This window comes from Notamacropus eugenii, chromosome 7 (genome assembly GCF_028372415.1).
Source record: "Notamacropus eugenii isolate mMacEug1 chromosome 7, mMacEug1.pri_v2, whole genome shotgun sequence".
NCBI lineage: Eukaryota > Metazoa > Chordata > Mammalia > Diprotodontia > Macropodidae > Notamacropus > Notamacropus eugenii.
In genome coordinates this window covers 131,472,331-131,486,386 of record NC_092878.1, presented here as the reverse complement: position 1 = coordinate 131,486,386, position 14,056 = coordinate 131,472,331, and the positions used below count along the sequence as shown (strand labels likewise).

The 14,056-nt window shown below is 42.0% G+C and overlaps 1 protein-coding gene across 3 annotated transcripts in view; it reads right to left on the bottom strand.

Annotated features, from left to right (window-relative positions):
- Nucleotides 1-2,442, bottom strand: part of SMARCAD1 (SNF2 related chromatin remodeling ATPase with DExD box 1) — an 81,545-nt gene extending 79,103 nt beyond the window's left edge. Inside the window, exons 1-2 of one of the 3 annotated variants that reach the window (XM_072622914.1) lie at nt 2,313-2,442; nt 1,555-1,827 (exon numbers count right to left, since the gene is read on the bottom strand). In XM_072622914.1, the coding sequence (XP_072479015.1) occupies nt 1,555-1,780 (226 nt within the window). In that variant the 5' untranslated portion in view covers nt 1,781-1,827; nt 2,313-2,442. Of the gene's footprint in view, nt 1-1,554; nt 1,908-2,312 lie in introns of those variants that run through there. The other 2 variants (XM_072622913.1, XM_072622915.1) reach the window with 2 other exon arrangements.
- Between the last annotated feature and the right edge of the window lie 11,614 nt (nt 2,443-14,056).

Genomic DNA, 14,056 nt, shown 5'->3' with positions numbered 1-14,056 from the left:
GTTAGCATCACTCTCCCAGTGTTTAAATAGAGGGAAAAACTTAATAAGTTATTGCAGGTTCTCCACATGAGCCAATATTTGACTTTAATACATCCTTTAGCCTTCTGGGCTTCCATTAGCTAATCTCTAAAATGAGGGGGTTAGGTTAAATGAATCATGAGAGCTCTTACAGTTCTAAAATTATTATCTCAAGTCTAAAATAATTTGCCCTATAACTACACCAAGTGTTTATTGCTGAATTTCATCTGTCTTATCATCTATTTCTGTCTGTTATCATCTATTCCTGTCTACTGAAAAGTGAGGCTAGGAAGATAATTTAAACAAACCAAAATCTTCAATTTTAAATGCTGCCTAAAGACTACTCAAAGAGCCATTGGCTACAAATACATAAAGGAAAAAATAATACAAGTCCTGAAGAAGTATACAGCACTTTTCATGATCAGTGCAATATGATGCAAAGATTTCATCTTTCTTTTCTTTCCATCCAATCTACAGCTCATCTAAAAACTAATCTCCACCTCTAGCTTCTTCCTTTCTGAACTCTCTCGCTCCAAAAGCAGAGAATCATAGAATCAAGAATTAGAAGGGGTCTCAGAAGTGATCTTGTTCCACTTCCACCCAAGAAACCCCTCTACAATATCTTAATAGAATGTGATACATCTAATCTCTGCTCAGATATGTCCAGAAACTACCTACTCATTTTTCAGGCAACTCTAAATTGTTACTTCTTTAAGGTAATGGGGGAAAAAAGTTTCCTGTAACTTTCACTGGTCCCAGTCCTGCCATCTAGACCTATACAGAAGAGCCCTTTGACGTGGTATAAGAGGATTCTCAAGACAATGAAGAAAATAAAGAAGAACATCAGCTTTGATCTTCTCATTCTTTCACAAGCATCTATACCAAATAATTAAGCAATGTCCTCACTTTTTTTCTCTTACACCTAAATGTTTTACCTCCCTTAGAAAATCCAACAAGGGATCTTACACTTCTTCTGCATTCTAGAGGGTGTCTAGCAGGAAGGGTCATTTCTAGGACCTGATTCGGTATCCGCTCTAGTCCACAGCTGAAGCTGACTTGCAGTTTGTGACAGCTCCAACGTCATCTTCTCTGTGGACCTTTCCCTGCAGTATCCTCCTCCCTTCCCATTTTACAGGTGAGTTAAGTCTTAGAAATTCAAAGCAGTCTGGTGGAAGAAGACTGGAAACCAGGTTTTCAGGGCTCTGTCCAGATGACCGTACTGAAGCGAGCCAAACACTAGACCTAAAGAGTGGCTATCCTTGTTTTACCCAAGGTTCGGTCCCTTACCACTATTCTGATCTAGCAGTTACCCTGAGTAGGGTCTGTGGATGGAGTCTAGAGGTCAGTGCGAAGACGGACAAGCGTGACTGGCCCCCAGCTTCTAGGGCAGCAGCACCAAAGCCTGGCCTACGATGTATCGAGCTACGGTCAATGGAGTGATGGGGGAAAGTTGTTTTAAAGAAAAGACAGGCTTTTTTGTGCTTAACACGTCCTTGTTTCCAGCACGTTACACAACTCGGCCACGGTGGGACTCACCTGTTTTTTCGGTTACATCGGAATCGGGTGTTCCTGGCCTGCTACCTTTTCCCCCTTCGAGATCGTCATCTTCGATAATAGTAGACACGGGTGAAGGCAGCTCAACTTGAGGAGGGGGAGGGGGAGGGGGAGGGGGTGGGGGAGGAGGCTGGGGGGCTGGCTCGGGCTGCTCCTGAACCTTAGTCCTCTTCTCAAAGCGGAACCGGTCCAGGTTGAAGAGGCTCATGGTGACGGGGCGCTACCGAGCACCCGGTGGGAGCTGGCCCGGATAATCTACGGGGAACAAAACCAGCCCCCAGACACACACAGACACACAGCATGTACAGATAGACGGACACACGGACAGACACACACAAAGAGAGGCCGTGAGAGCCCGAGCGCGCGGGGCGGCCCAGCCTTCCACCCCCGGGCCGCGGGACAATGGGCGCCGGGCCTGGGGGGAGGGGACGTCGCCCCCGCCGCCTCGCGCCCGGGCCTCGCCGGGGACACGCGCTCCGGCCGCCCCCCGCCCGCCGCGCGCCCCGCTCCGGCGCCCCCGGCCCGTCCCCCCCAGCCGCGGCGGGCCCGCCGAGCGCGCGGCCTCTCCCGTCTGCCCCGCGCGGGACGTGCCGGGCCCGCGCCGCCAGAGGCCGCGGGGACACAAAGGGACTGGGGCCCGGCGGAGGCACAGGCCCGGCGGCGGCTGGCGGGGACCCGCCCGGAAGTTGACGCAACGCAAACCCGGCCGAGAGGAAGCGGGCAGGAACGAGAAGACCTACATGAGGCTGGCCCGGGGAGGTCGGGGGCCGGGCGAGGAAGGCACGGAGCGCCCGTGGCCTCCTTCCCGGACCGCACTACGTGGGGTCTCGGAGCCTCGAGACAGAGGGAGGAAGGAAAGCTGAATGGGGAGATTAAAACACCGAAGGCGATGGGCAACGGCAGCCGGGAGGGGACCTAAGGAAACGGCGAAGGCGTTGAGGCGCTCCGCGTGCGCGTCCTGATGACGCAACGCGCCGCCCGGCGTCCCCCTTCACCCGCGACCGCGAGCGGAAAGAGGCCGGAGCGCGCGCTGTTGCCATGACACTCCCTCCCCTTCCCCGGTTCCGCGCCCCCCTCCCCCCTCCCCGAATCCCTCTCCCCTCGCGACGGTCTGCGCAGGCGCTGCTCCCTCCTAGACTATCCCTCCTTTGGGGGGCGGGGGCTTGGGGTGGCTGTGCGGGACTCTTCCCGCACAGAGTCTCTGCTGGGAGCCCTTCGGTGAATGCTCTTTGTTAGGGCAGGATGCGCGGTACCTCCTCCTGGCCCCGAGCTTCTCGGAACCTCATCTATAGAAATAATAGTAACACCACTTGCACCTGTCTCCACGTCCCCGCAAACTGGGTTTAAAATCCTGTTTCTTTTACACCTGCTGACTGTGGCCCCGAAGTCAGCTTTTCAGTTACACCTCAAAAAAGCGGATCCAACGCACCTTGGGCACCTACTGTTGGAGCTGGAACAAATCACTTAACGCCCGTGGGCTCGGTCCCTACAATGAGTGGGAACTCGCAACCTCCAAGATAGATCCCTTCCAGCTCTATCTCTATCTGTGATCCTGGGATCTGGCGCTGTTCCAGGTGCTGGGGATACAAATAGAAAGAATGTAGCCAAGTCTTCGCTATCTATTAAACGCCTAGGACCCGCAGGGCGAAGGGCTAAGTGCTAGGAACTCGTAGCAAGCCAAAGACAATCCGTGCCCTGGGGGAACTGACTCTCAAATGGGAAAGTCTACAAACTGTGCACCAAAAAAGATAAGATACTCAGGTATCTGTTGGAGGCATTCCCTGAGGAAAGGCCAATGTGGGGTTTGTAATCAGTAAGCACCCAGCCTGACTCTGGGGGCCACAAAGACAAAAGTGAAACAATGTTTCTCCTCCCTTCCCTCCCAAGAAGCTGGGGGGGGGGGGGGGGAAGTGTTTATCTATTTTTCACGATGTAGTTTTTAAGTTTGGGATTTTCTTGGCAAAGATATAGGAATGGTTCATTTTACAGATGAGGAAACTGAGGCTGACAAGGTTAAATGACATTCGCAGGATCACACAGTTGGTGTCTTAGATTGAATTTGAACTGAGGTCTTCCCTATGGGAAGCACAGCTTTCTCTGGGCTGCAACACCTAGCTAGCTACGAATGTTTTTCTGTTGTTTTTGTTGTTGTTTGGTCATTTTCCGTGAGTCCCACTCTTAGTGCCCTGATTTGTGGTTTGCTTGGCAAAGATATTGGGGTGGTTTGTCGATTTTTTCTGCAGCACATTTCATAGATGAGGAAGTTGAAGTAGATGGGGATATGTGATTTGCCTAGGGTCACACAGGTAATATCTGAAGTCAGATCCGGACTCAGGAAAATGAGCTATGTGTGGGACTACCCCCTTAATAAAATTAGAGTCTTGACCAAAAGAGTAAAAAGGAAAGATATTTATTAAGCTTTCTGGAGAAAGGGCATGCCCGCCTGGGCTCAAGATGGCGATGGCTGAGGAGGGTGAGGATGTGCCCCGCACAGCAGTTTTTATACACCCTGACCACGATACCCTTACCCTAACCCCCTTCCTCTTAGCCCATTGGCTGAGCCTTGAGGGTACAATCTATCCAGGGAATATCTACCTCAGCAACAAGGAATAAGCCTACAAGAGCAACTTTTAGAAAAACGCGGGATAAGGGAGTGAGCAAATTCTGCTCAAGGACTGTCAGGTAACATTAATGCCTAGAAAGGAGATAAGGGAGTGAGTAAAGGCAGTCTGGGTGTAAGCAAAAGCAGTCTTTGCCAAGGACTATATCGTAGCACAAATAGAATTTTAGGGAAAAAAAAACAATTTCTGTTGGTTTCTCAGGACCAGGTGAGACAAACGCGGCTGATACAAGAAGCCCCAGAAAGGTTTTCACTAAATATACTATATTACGCCCTGAGGGGTCTTTACTAAATATACCCGTTCCACCCAGCCTGCCACTGGGCCGCCTACGGTCTTTGTGTTTTTCTATAAAAGGTCATTGGAAGTGGTAGAATACTAGTTGCATCAGGGATCCAGAAAGGCTTCTTGTGGATAGTAGATTGTTTGGGTCCCAATTGGCTCAAAATGAATGCAAAAAGCCATTGTTTCTGTTTTGGCCAGAAACCCCCCTACCCCTCCAAGATCTTCTCTTCCCAGATCTTTTTTTTTTTTAAGAGACCTCATTTAAGAGGCCTTTGTCTCATTTCTTATTAAACCTTAATCACCGAATGGACTTTGCCTTAGTCAAACTGAGACCTGTGAAAGACATTAACTTGAAAATGCCAGGGTCTCCCACTGCATCCAAGGCAATCTCCAGTTGTCCTGATCTGTATCTGGCCACTGGACCTAGGTGACTCAGGGGGAGAGAATGAGGCTGGTGACTTTGCTCAGTCCTTCCTCACTTAAATCCAATTCACTTGCATGTCGTGGCATCCTCTTTGGGAATGAAGGACAAGCAGCAGCAAATTGTTCTTGGAACAAAGCCTAGAAAAAAATTTAGGAATTCTAGGGTAGGCAAACTAACAGAAATCAGAAAATTGGAAATGAAAGTGAGTCTCCTCTCTGGACTTATTTTTATCAAGGGCACTGTGATCTTTCCAGGCTCTGGATTCACAACTTTGAGTCATTCTCCACTCTTCAGTGCCCTTCGTCCTTCATTTCAAACAATTTTTAAGTCTTGTCACTTCTGCCGTGACAATACTTCCTATTTCTACTTCCACAGCTCTTGTACCAGACCCCTTCTTTCTGTTCACATGGCCACCACCAATTTAGGCCCTCATCATCTCGAACCTAATTTATTGCAGTAGCTTCCCTAATTGACTTCCCTGTCTTTAGCCTCTGTCTTCAAGTACTGTTGCCAAAGAGCAGGTCTGACTATGTCTTAATCATTTTTTGAGAACTAAGGTGCCTCTATAATGAAATACAAGCCTCTCTTTGGCATTTAAGCTCAAACTTACTTTTTTTCTGACATTACATATTACTAGTCACTTTCAAGAAATCTACATTCTAGCCTTAATGGCCTATTAGTTCTTCCCTGTACAGAATATTCTGTATTCTGACTCACTCCGTGACTTTGCCCCCCATCCCATGTATTATAAGTGCTTTTTCCTGATAGATGACTGACTCAGCTTCAATCTCTTTTATAGATTTTGAGTCACACCTATTATAAATGACATTAAGAAAACAAAGACTAAGAATTAGAAGAATCTCTTTGGGGAAAAAAATAGAATTAGATCATCCAGAGAACTAAAATAAAATGGTGCTGGAGAAAAGTGAAATATTTCTAGAATCATTCAAGATTATTTCATTCTTTCATACTGAATATTTGTATGTCCAGTAAATTGCACATTGCTGCCAGATTTGGGGCTTTTCTCATCTTGGCTTATCTCTCCTAATTTCTATGTCCTGGTGAAATCTTGAAGCTTTTGTCAGTAGATAGGCATGACTATTATGGCTGATGAGTGGTCTGGGCCTTAATTCTCTGAACTGAATGGTGAAGTTTCTCTCTGAAGGGGACCAGGTCAATTTCATCAAAGGCTAGAGTGTACTTCAATCATTGGGTGGAGCTCCCAAGTTCAGTATCCTGAACCTAAGTTTGGTATCCCTAGGTAGCCATGGTTAAGGGGAATCAGATTATCACCTGGGCAACTGACCAGAGGAATAAAGTTACCTTAAGTTCCAAAAATTTCAAACTAGCCAGTGGTGGGGAACCTGTGTCTTGGAGGTCAAATGAGGCCTTCTTGGTCCTTGGGTGCAGCCTTTTGACGGAGTGCAAGTTTTACAGATCAAGTCCTTTTATTAAAGAGATTTGTTCTGCCAAGTCTGGATTCAGTCAAAGCGCCACACTTAAGAACCTAGAGCGGCACATGTGGCCATGAGGCCAAACATTTCTGACCCCTAATAGACCACCCTGATGCTGAAAAGTGTCACTAATCTTAACAACTTTCTAGTTATTGTTTAGGAAGTCAAAGGACTGAGATGTAAATTCATATTTTACAGAATATATTTGATTTGAAATAACAAACTTCTGTCTTTACCCTTTGCACAACTTCTGCTTGCATGCTAATATAACCTATTATTTTCTTTTGTAAAAGCAATTATTTTTATTTGGAACTTAATAAACAATAAATGAAATGAGTTTTTCCAAATAAAAGAAAGTTTGTGCATAAAACTGTGAATCTCTATTATGTATAACTTGCTTTTCTCGTTTAAATATGTAATATATGTAACTTTTAATACTGCTCTAATTGTGTCTGTTGATTTCTGTCCTAGCTTCTGTTCTTTTCTGTGCATTAAAAAAATATTTTAATGGCTTCTTCTTCTTTTTCCTTTCCTTCTCCTTCTCCTCCTCCTCCTTCTCCTCCTTCTCCTCCTCTTCCTTCTCCTTCTTCTTCTTCTTCTCCTTTTTCTTCTGGATGAGGTCAGATTGTGAAGAATTTTTAGTGCCAGAAATTTAGCATTGATTCAGAAGGTAATATGGAGCCATTGGAGTTTACAGAGTATGGAAGACCACATGAGCAGATGTGTACTTTTGAAAAATCACTTTTCCAGCTATGCAGAGGCTCATTTAGAGAGGGGAAAGACATGAGGTAGCAATTAGTTGGCTTCTATAAGAATCTAGGTGAGGTGTGATGAAGGCTTGAATTTGGGGTGCTGACTTTTGTGAGTAGAAAGGAAAGAACATTGTATGAGAGATGTTGTAGAGATAGAAACAAGACTATTTGACAACTATTAGATATGTGAGTAAAAATGAGGAGTTGAGGATGATACTGAGGTTGCAAAACTGGATAACTGGAAGAATAGTGGTACCCTGGATTGATATGGAGAAGTATGGGAAAGGGATGGATTTAGGAAGGTATTCTTCAGAAATATTGTGGGTACAGTTCCAAATCACTGCAATAAAACTAATATTGCAATAAAGGGAATCACACTATTTTTTTTTGTTTCCTGGTGCATATAAAAGTTATGTTTACATTAAACCATATTCTATTAAGTATGCAATAGTATTGTATCTCAAAAATGTACATGCCTTAATTAAGAAATACTTCATTGCTTAAAAAAAATGCTAACCATCCTCTGAGCCTTCAGCAAGGTGTAATCTTTTTGCTAATGGAAGGTCTTGCCTCTATGTTGATGGCTGCTGACTGATCAGAGTGGTGCTTGTGGAAGGTTGGAGTGGCTACAGATAGGACAACAATCAAGTTTACCATATCAGTTCTTCCTTTTCTGAAAAAGTTCTCTGTAGCATAAGATGCTGTTTGATAGCATTTTACCCACAATAGAACTTCTTTCAAAATTGCAGTCAGTCCTCTCAAACTCTGGTGCTGCATTATTAACCATGGCTATATAATATTCTTCAGTATTGTTGTGTTTCAAGGAATAGGAAATCTTGATGAAGAGAAAAATATGGGAATGAAAACTGCCAAGCATTCAGACTGTGCTTCAGAGAGCGCAACTCAGATGGGTTGGTCACATTGTTCAAATGCAAAATGTACGCTTGCCAAAAAAGACTTTTATGGAGAACTTGCATGGGGCAGGTGAACACATGGTGGCCAGAAGAAGTGATACAAGGACACTCTCAAGGTCTTTCTGAAGAACTTTGGATTTGATTATGCAACATGGAAGACATTGGCACAGGACTGCTCTGCATGGGGTGCCCACATCAGAAAGGGTGCTGTGCTCTATGCGTAAAGCAGAATTGAAACAGCTCAGAGGAAATGTAGGATACGCAAATTTGGAGTAGCCACCTAAAATGTTTACACAGACTATCTGTGCCCAATCTGTGGCAGATCATTCCGAGCTCATGTTGGTCTGATCGGACATGGTTGGACACACTGAAACTTGACTTTATCATGGTGATGTCATTTTAGCTCTCTTCCAGAATGAAGGACAATGACCCAGCACAAGAGTAGTCAAAACACACATAACACTTGTAAATTAAATTTATTGTCTTATATGGGCATGGTTTGTGGTGCTGCAAAACAATTACAATAGTAACATCAAAGATCACTGATCACAGATCATCATAACAGATTTAATAATAATAATGTTTGAAATGTTACAAGAATTACCAAAATGTGACATGGAGACATGATGTGAGCATATGCTGTTGGAAAAATGGTGCTGATAGACTTAGCTGATAAAGGTTTGCTGCAAATCTTCAATCTGTTAAAAGAAAAAAAGCAATTTTTGTGAAGTTTAAAAAGTATTGTACAACAAAATGTGGTATGCATTAGTTTTGTTTTGGACATTTTGAGTTTTAGACACCTATAGGACATGCAGTTTAGGATGTACAATGGTAGTAAATAAAGTGAGGCTAGACCTCTAGGGAGAGACTGACGCTAGATATATAGATCTAGAAGTCATCAGTACTGAGATAATAATCAAACCCTTAGAAGATGATGAGGTAACCAAGTGAGAAAGTATAGCTAGAAATGAGAAGATAGCCCAGGACTGTCATGTTCATCCATAGTGGAACACTCCATGGATGATAATTCAGCAGAGGAGATTGAGAAGGACTGTTCAGACAGATAGAAAGAGAACTAAAAGGCAATAGTGTCATAAAAATCCAGAGAAGAGAAAATATTCAGTATTGAGAGGGTGATCACCAGTAGGGAAGTCAAGATTGATGAGGGTTAGGAAGAAGCCATTTGATGTGGTAATTAAGAGATCATGTAGAATTTAAAGAAACATGAGAAAGCCTATATGAACTAGCATAGACTGAAATAAACAGAACCTAGAAAATAATATACAAAATGATAACAGCACTATGCATGGAAAAAACATAAAACATAACTGAATTTTGTGTAATTAATGAGTGTAGTCTAGAAGAGTTAAGAAAATGCACCTCCCTGGAGGGCGGAGCCAAGATGGCAAAGTAAAAGCAGGGTCTTCTCTGAGTTCTCCCCCAAAGCCCTCCAAATACCTGTAAAAAATGATTCAACAAATTCTAGAGCTACAGAACCCACAAAATGACAGAGTGAAACAAATCTCCAGCCCAGACCACCTGGGAAGTTGATGGGAAGGGTCTTTCACATCAGACAGAGAGCACAGCACAGTCTGATGTGGCACAGACTGGCCAGAACAGGTCTCAGGGGACTGAATCATTGGCAACTGTGGCAGTTTCTAGACTTCTCAAACCATAAACACCAAAAAGGTCAGTGGGAAAACTGTGGGACCTGGGTGAAAGAGAAGAGCTTGGTCTGGCCAGGCCCAGTCCCTACCCTAGGGTGGTAGGAGTTGTGGCAGTGGCAATGGCAGTGGTGGCAGCAGAGGCTGCTTCCAGAGCTGTGGGCCCATGGATGGTGGGGGATCAAGTGGTTGATACAAAAACCCTGAAGCCTGGGATGTACACCCACCCCTACCTCCACCCCCACTGGAAGCAGAATTCTACCTTGACAAAGAGTTAGAAAGTCAAGTGTTTGGGTGGGAAGAGAAGTAAACATTGTAAAAAGACTCAGAATCTTACTTTGGTGACAAGGAAGATCAGGGCATACAACCAGAGGAGGACAGCAGAGTCAAAGCTCCCCACATCAAAAGCCTCCAAAAGGCATATGAATTGGTCACAGGCCATGGAGGAGCTCAGAAATAATTTTGAAAAGTAAGAGAAGTAGAGGAAGAATTGGGAAGAAAAATGAGAGTGTTATAAGAAACTCATGAAAGTTGAGTCAGCAGCTTGCTAAAAGAGACCCCAAAAAATACTAAAAAAAATAACACCTTAAAAAATAGACTAACCCAAATGGCAAAAAAAGTTCAAAAAGCCAATGAGAAGAATGCTTTAAAAAGCAGAATTGGCCAAATGGAAAAGGAGGTCCAAAAGCTCATTGAAGAAAATAATTCCTTCAAAATTAGAATGGAGTAAATAGAAGCTAATGACTTTATGAGAAATCAAGAAGTTATAAAACAGAACCAATAGAAGGAAAAAATAGAAGACAATGTGAAATATCTCATTGGAAAAACCACTGACCTGGAAAATAGATCTGGGAGAGATAATTTAAAAATTATTGGACTACCTGAAAGCCAGGGTCAAAAAAAAGATCCTAGACATCATCATTCAAGAAATTATCAAGGAAAATTGCTCTGATATTCTAGAACCAGATGGGTAAATAGAAAGAATCCACCGATCACTTCTGGAAAGAGACACTTAAAAGAAAACTCCTAGGAATATTGTAACCAAATTCCAAAGTTCCCATATCAAGGAGAAAATATTACAAGCAGCCAAAAAAACCCCAAAAACAATTCAAGTATTGTGGCAATACAACTAGTATAACACAAGATCTAGCAGCATCTACGTTAAGGATTGAAGGGCTTGTAATATGATATTGTAGAGATCAGAGGAGCTAGGATTAAAATAAAGAACCAACTACCCAGCAAAACTGAGTATAATCCTTCTAGGGAAAAAAATAAACATTCAATGAAATAGAGGACTTTCAAGCATTCTTGATGAAAGGAACTGAATAGAAAATTTGACTTACAAATACAAGAATCAAGAAAAGCTTGAAAAGGTAAACAGGAAAGAGAAATCATAAGAGACTTATTAAAATTGAACTGTTTACATTTCTACATGGAAAGATGATATTTGTAACTCACGATACCTTTCTCAGTATTAGGGTAGTTGGAGGAGATAGATAGATAGACAGACAGACAGACAGAGAGATAGAGGGCACAGGATGAGTTGAATATGAAGGGATGATATCTAAAAAAGTTAATGGGTGAATATATGCTGTCAGATATGGTTGATTTGTTAACTGTTTGTTAAACTTTTTTCTTTTAAAAAATGTTTGTTATAAGATTTGCTTGCTGCGTAAAGAGCATATCAAGGCATATATTTGGAAGTAATGTGATGAAACAGACCTTGCCTCATGGACAAGTTGCTAAGGCAGGTACTAGGTAGTGTTCATGTCTGTGCATAGCTAATGGCTATGGCCCTTATGCCTGTAAGCCAACTTATGTAAATTGTACTATCCACTGCAGAAGAATGAGATGATCAGAGTATGCTGCACAGCATGGAATGCAAGAAAGAAATCAAGATACTGTGGGACATAATATTCTTTACCCTTACTACGTTTTCAAGGTACCAACCTCTTGGTGACAAATATGTGGATATCATCTAGGGTTACCCATCCAAGACTAAAATCTTTCTGGTTTCTCTCGGTAGTGTTGATTTCATTTCACTCCACTGTGCCTTATGTGTTTGATAAGGCCCAAGTACGTTTATTTAGAGTAAGAATTACATTCATAGCTGTTAGTGGAGTTGTGAACTAATCCAGTCATTTTAGAGAGCAGTTTGGACCATGCCCAAAGAGCTATCAAACTGTGCATACCCTTTGATCCAACAATAGCACTACTAGCTTTGTATCCCAAAGAGATCTTTTAGGAAGGGTAGAGGAAGAACCTATTTGTACAAAAATATTTATGACAGCTCTTTTTGTGGTGATTAAGAATTGGAAATTGAGGGAATGCCCATCAATTGGAGAATGTCTGAACAAATTGTGATTTATGATTATAATGGAAAAGACATGACAAGCAGGACAATTTCAGAAAAACCTGAAAAGACTTAGATGAACCAACACAAAGTAAAATGAGTAGAATCAGGAAAACACTGTACATAGTAATAGCAATGTTGTATGATGATCAACTGTGAATGACTTAGATTTTCTCAGCAATGCAATGGTCTAAGACAATCATAAAGGACTCATGATGAAAGTGCTACCTGCCCCCAAAAAGGAATTGATATTATCTGAATGACGACTAAAACATACTTTTTCTTTCTTTTTTTTCTCAAATTTTCTTACACAAAGTGACTAATATGAAAATATTTTACATGGTTGCACATGTATAAGCTATGTTAGATTGCTTGCCTTCTCAGTGAGAGGGAAGGGAAGGATAGAATTTGGAACTCAATACTTAAGAAAGAAACAACAACAAATGTTAAAATTTGTTTTTACATGTTACTGAGGGAACAATAAAATATTATTAAAAAAAAAAAGGAATTGCAGGTAGAAATCCAAAATACTTCTAACGTAGGTCAATGCTCATTAACAGATGGGGTCAGACACCTAAATGAGTGTTCCTTTGCCTGGTGTATTCCTTAGAAAGTGAACATTAGCTGTACATTGCCACAGTCTACATTGATGCTACCATTTATCACCTTGGTAAAACTTCATGAAAATTATTTGTCTCCATGTGCATGGTTTTCCTGGAAATGATCATTTTTCAAGTTATTGGCTCCTGGGGATGGTATTCTATTGCATCTGATGCCTTAAGTTGGGGTGCAAATCTATGTCTTTAATGTAAGGCAGTAAGGCATGGAAGGAATGCAAAGTGTGCCACAACCTCTCCAACCAGAAGAGTCACATGGAATAGAAATCTGTTTTTAGGAATTCTGTGTGTATTTGTAATCGTAGTCTGTGGCCACCTATTATACTGGGAGTTCATCACTGAGTGATAAAACACCTAGACAGACTATCCCCTCTGCTAAGAAAAGTTTCATTGCAGAAACTGATTTACCTGCAGCATTATCCCTGGCATCAGTAACTATAGATCAAAAGGAACAAGAGAAAAGAAGGAAGAAACTCAAGATCATATCTTTATTTTTTTAAAATACAATTTTATTTTCACTTTAGAGTCCTCTCCGTCTACCCCTTCCCCATTCATTGAGAAGCCAAGAAAAGCAAAACAAATACATAGTCACATAAAGCAAATTCCTGAATTAGCCACGTCTCCCCTACCCCTGCCCCACCAAAGAAGAAACAGAAGAAAATATGCTTTAATCTGTATTTCAAATCTATCAGTTATCTCTCTGGAGGTGGATACTATGTTTCATCATGAGTCCTTCAGAATTGTGGTTGGTCCTCCTGAGTTGTTATTCTTTCAAAAATAACTTCATGATCTGATTCAAACCACACTCAGTAGTGCTGTAGGCTATGTGTTTGGCAACTCTGTTGTACAGCACTTTTTTTTCAGATGGTTATTGATTGCTTGGATGCCTTCTTCTGAAAACTGCCTATTCATATCTTTTGACATCAATTGAGGAATGGTGCTTATTCTTATAAACTTGAATGAGTTCTCTCTACATCTTAGAAATGAGACCTTTATCAGAAAAGGTTGCTGCAAAGATTTCTCATCTCCATGTCCCTTTCCCTGCTTCTCTTCTTTTTAGCTGTGTTGGTTTTGTTTTGTAAAATCTTTTTAATTTTATGTAATCAATCAAAATTGTCCTTATTATCTGCTATGAATCTCTTTATATCTTGTCTGGTCTTCTCCTATCCATAACTCCAATAAATAATTTCATCCATGCTCTATTATTTTGTTTCTGATGTCACTCTTTATGTCTAATATGCACCTATTTTGAACTTAGTATACGGTGTGAGATGATGGTCCATACACAGTTTCTGCCAGACTCCATTCCAGTTTTCCTAACTGCTTCTGTCAAATAGTAAGTTCTTGCCTCAATAGCTGGGATCTTTGAATTTATCAAGCAGTAGGTTATTGTGCTTATTTGC